The sequence below is a fragment of the Sinocyclocheilus rhinocerous genome, unplaced genomic scaffold (assembly GCF_001515625.1).
Source record: "Sinocyclocheilus rhinocerous isolate Xijiao unplaced genomic scaffold, SAMN03320098_v1.1 scaffold706, whole genome shotgun sequence".
Lineage (NCBI taxonomy): Eukaryota > Metazoa > Chordata > Actinopteri > Cypriniformes > Cyprinidae > Sinocyclocheilus > Sinocyclocheilus rhinocerous.
This window is the reverse complement of record NW_015632479.1, coordinates 323,627-326,082: the sequence shown is the minus strand read 5'-3', so window position 1 is coordinate 326,082 and position 2,456 is coordinate 323,627. Positions and strand designations below refer to the sequence as shown.

Genomic DNA, 2,456 nt, shown 5'->3' with positions numbered 1-2,456 from the left:
ACACACACACACACACACACACACACACACACACACTCACCCTCACACACACACACACACATACAGGTGTGTTTTTGTGAAAAGTGGGGACATCCCATAGGCGTAATGGTTTTTCTACTGTACAGACCGATAATGATAATCATCTGAATATCTCTCATATGAGTGCATGAGTTTTGGGTTCTGTCTCTTGTAGGCAGATGAGCATCATGTCAAATGATCCGGAGAACCCGAAGAAAATGTCCCGGCGTCGGCGCTGCAGCGAGAGGAGACACCCGGAGTCTCCGAGCGAGAAGAAGGAGCTGAAGGTGGAGAAGCTCATCCAGGCTGAGACGACTGAGACGGGACGGGTTAGTGACTCCAGACCGCCCTCTCCTGGAGGACTAGAACTCAACAGCCACACAAAACTGATTTCACAGCCAGATATATAATACAAATCCTGACAGACTGCAAAAAATTGCGAAAAGCAGTGTTTTGAAATGCATTGAGACTTGTCCTACATTGTGGAAATAGGGATAATAAATAATTAGCCAATGGCTGCTAATAAATATAATTGCTAAACATATTGCACATATTCTGAATGTCAATCACCTGACTTTCATGCTTTGTTTCACGCCTTATTACCAGATTTGCAGAAAGCGCTGTTGACGTTCAGTTTGGTGACCTACACCAGGCTAGTTATGCATCTAAACGAACCGGTGTAATGTGAGTGTGTGTGTGTGGCAGGTGAAGCTGAAGGTGTATTGGGAGTATGCGAAGGCTGTCGGGCCGCTGCTGTCGCTCTTCATCTGTGTTCTGTACGGCTGTCAGAGCGCCACCTCCATCGGAGCCAACGTCTGGCTGAGCGAGTGGACGAACGACGCGCTGCTCAACCGCACGCAGGACAGAGTGCACATGAGGGTCGGGGTCTACGCCGCGCTGGGCATCTCACAAGGTACAGCCAGAGTCTCTGTTATACAGCCAGACACTGACTGAACACTTCATTCACATCACAACTGAGGCACAGTTCACCCAAACATGAAAACACAGCATAATGTCAATCCAAACACACATGCTGTGTGCATAATGCATAACGATCAGTGTTGAGGGTTGTCTTTTTTTATTGCTGAAGTGTGTTGAAATGTCTTCTTCTGCGTTCTACTGTACGGACGTAAATGTACTTTCCCTTCAGCCTGAGGCTTATTCATTTCACTTTTGGTGTGAAAGGCTTTTATATTCGCCAAAAATATAACTTTTTTATTTTAAATCAAACAAGCAAGCCTTGTCCAGATTTAAAAAGTAACGCAAAAGTAACGTAACGCATTCCATTCCATAAAAAGTAACTAAGTAATTAGTTACTTTTCTATGGAGTAACGGAACATTGTAATGCATTACTTTTAAAAGTAAGTTTCCCCAGCACTGCTAGTGACGCTGTGCCCTCTCTCTAACACAGGCGTCCTGGTTATGTTTTCCTCCTTTACTCTGGCTCTGGGGAAAATCCAGGCCGCACGCAAGCTGCATCAGACCCTGCTGGACAACAAATTTCACACGCCCCAGTCTTTCTTTGACACCACTCCTATAGGCCGGATCATCAACCGCTTCTCCAAGGACATTTACGTGATCGACGAGGTCCTGCCATCCACCGTCCTCATGTTCCTGGGCACCTTCTTTGCCTCTCTGTCCACCATGATCGTTATCATTTTCAGTACTCCTATATTCGCGCTGGTCATTGGCCCTCTGGCCTTGATTTACTTCTTTGTGCAGGTATTTTTCCCTTTTGTTGCAGCTCTACACGATTCTGGATGAAAGCGGATAACGTTTGCATTGCAGATCCCTTTCGAGGAGTATCAGAGCGTGTGCACGGTTCATCAGAGTCTAACCCTGTGATTTCCTCCTGTATACTGTATGTCTGACTGTACGGCTTTGCTCAGACCGGCGGGAACATCTGATATTCATGCACTTAGTCAAATACAGCATTGGTTTTTTTATTTGTTTCAGACTGAATGGTTGCTTCAGATTTCTAGCATTTATTTTGTCAGTTTAGAAATATATATATATATAACTATAAAATCACACGAGAGCTCATTTTTGCTCTACAGCTGTCGTTTTTGCTCATACACTGCATAAATATTATTTTCTTATTTTTTTTAAACATCTCTGCTTTTAATTAAATTAGACAATGATTTGATTTTATTACGGACTTGTTTAATAAGATCCTTCAGGAAAAATGTTATTGTATGTAAATTTGAGACTTAAGCTTAAATCAAGAAAAATTATCTGTCAATGGGGTAACAGAATAAACTAGTTTTACTTTGAATTAAGTTTATTTTTCTGACCCCATATTATTATTATTATTATTAAATACATTTTTTGTAAGAATGTATTATTTTTTTTAATTCTTTTCACTAATTTAATGACCCAAAGTAGTGTTGTCACGGTACCAAAATTTCAGTATTCGGTACCAATACCAGTGAAAATCC

The 2,456-nt window shown here is 41.9% G+C and overlaps 1 protein-coding gene across 2 annotated transcripts in view; it reads left to right on the top strand.

Moving 5' to 3' along the window:
• The window catches only part of LOC107742588 (canalicular multispecific organic anion transporter 2-like), a 36,923-nt gene that overhangs the window by 33,052 nt on the left and 1,415 nt on the right, over nt 1–2,456 (top strand). The window contains exons 21-23 of one of the 2 annotated variants that reach the window (XM_016555627.1): nt 194–347; nt 724–931; nt 1,430–1,740. In XM_016555627.1, the coding sequence (XP_016411113.1) occupies nt 194–347; nt 724–931; nt 1,430–1,740 (673 nt within the window). Of the gene's footprint in view, nt 1–193; nt 348–723; nt 932–1,429; nt 1,979–2,456 lie in introns of those variants that run through there. The other variant, XM_016555628.1, reaches the window with a different exon arrangement.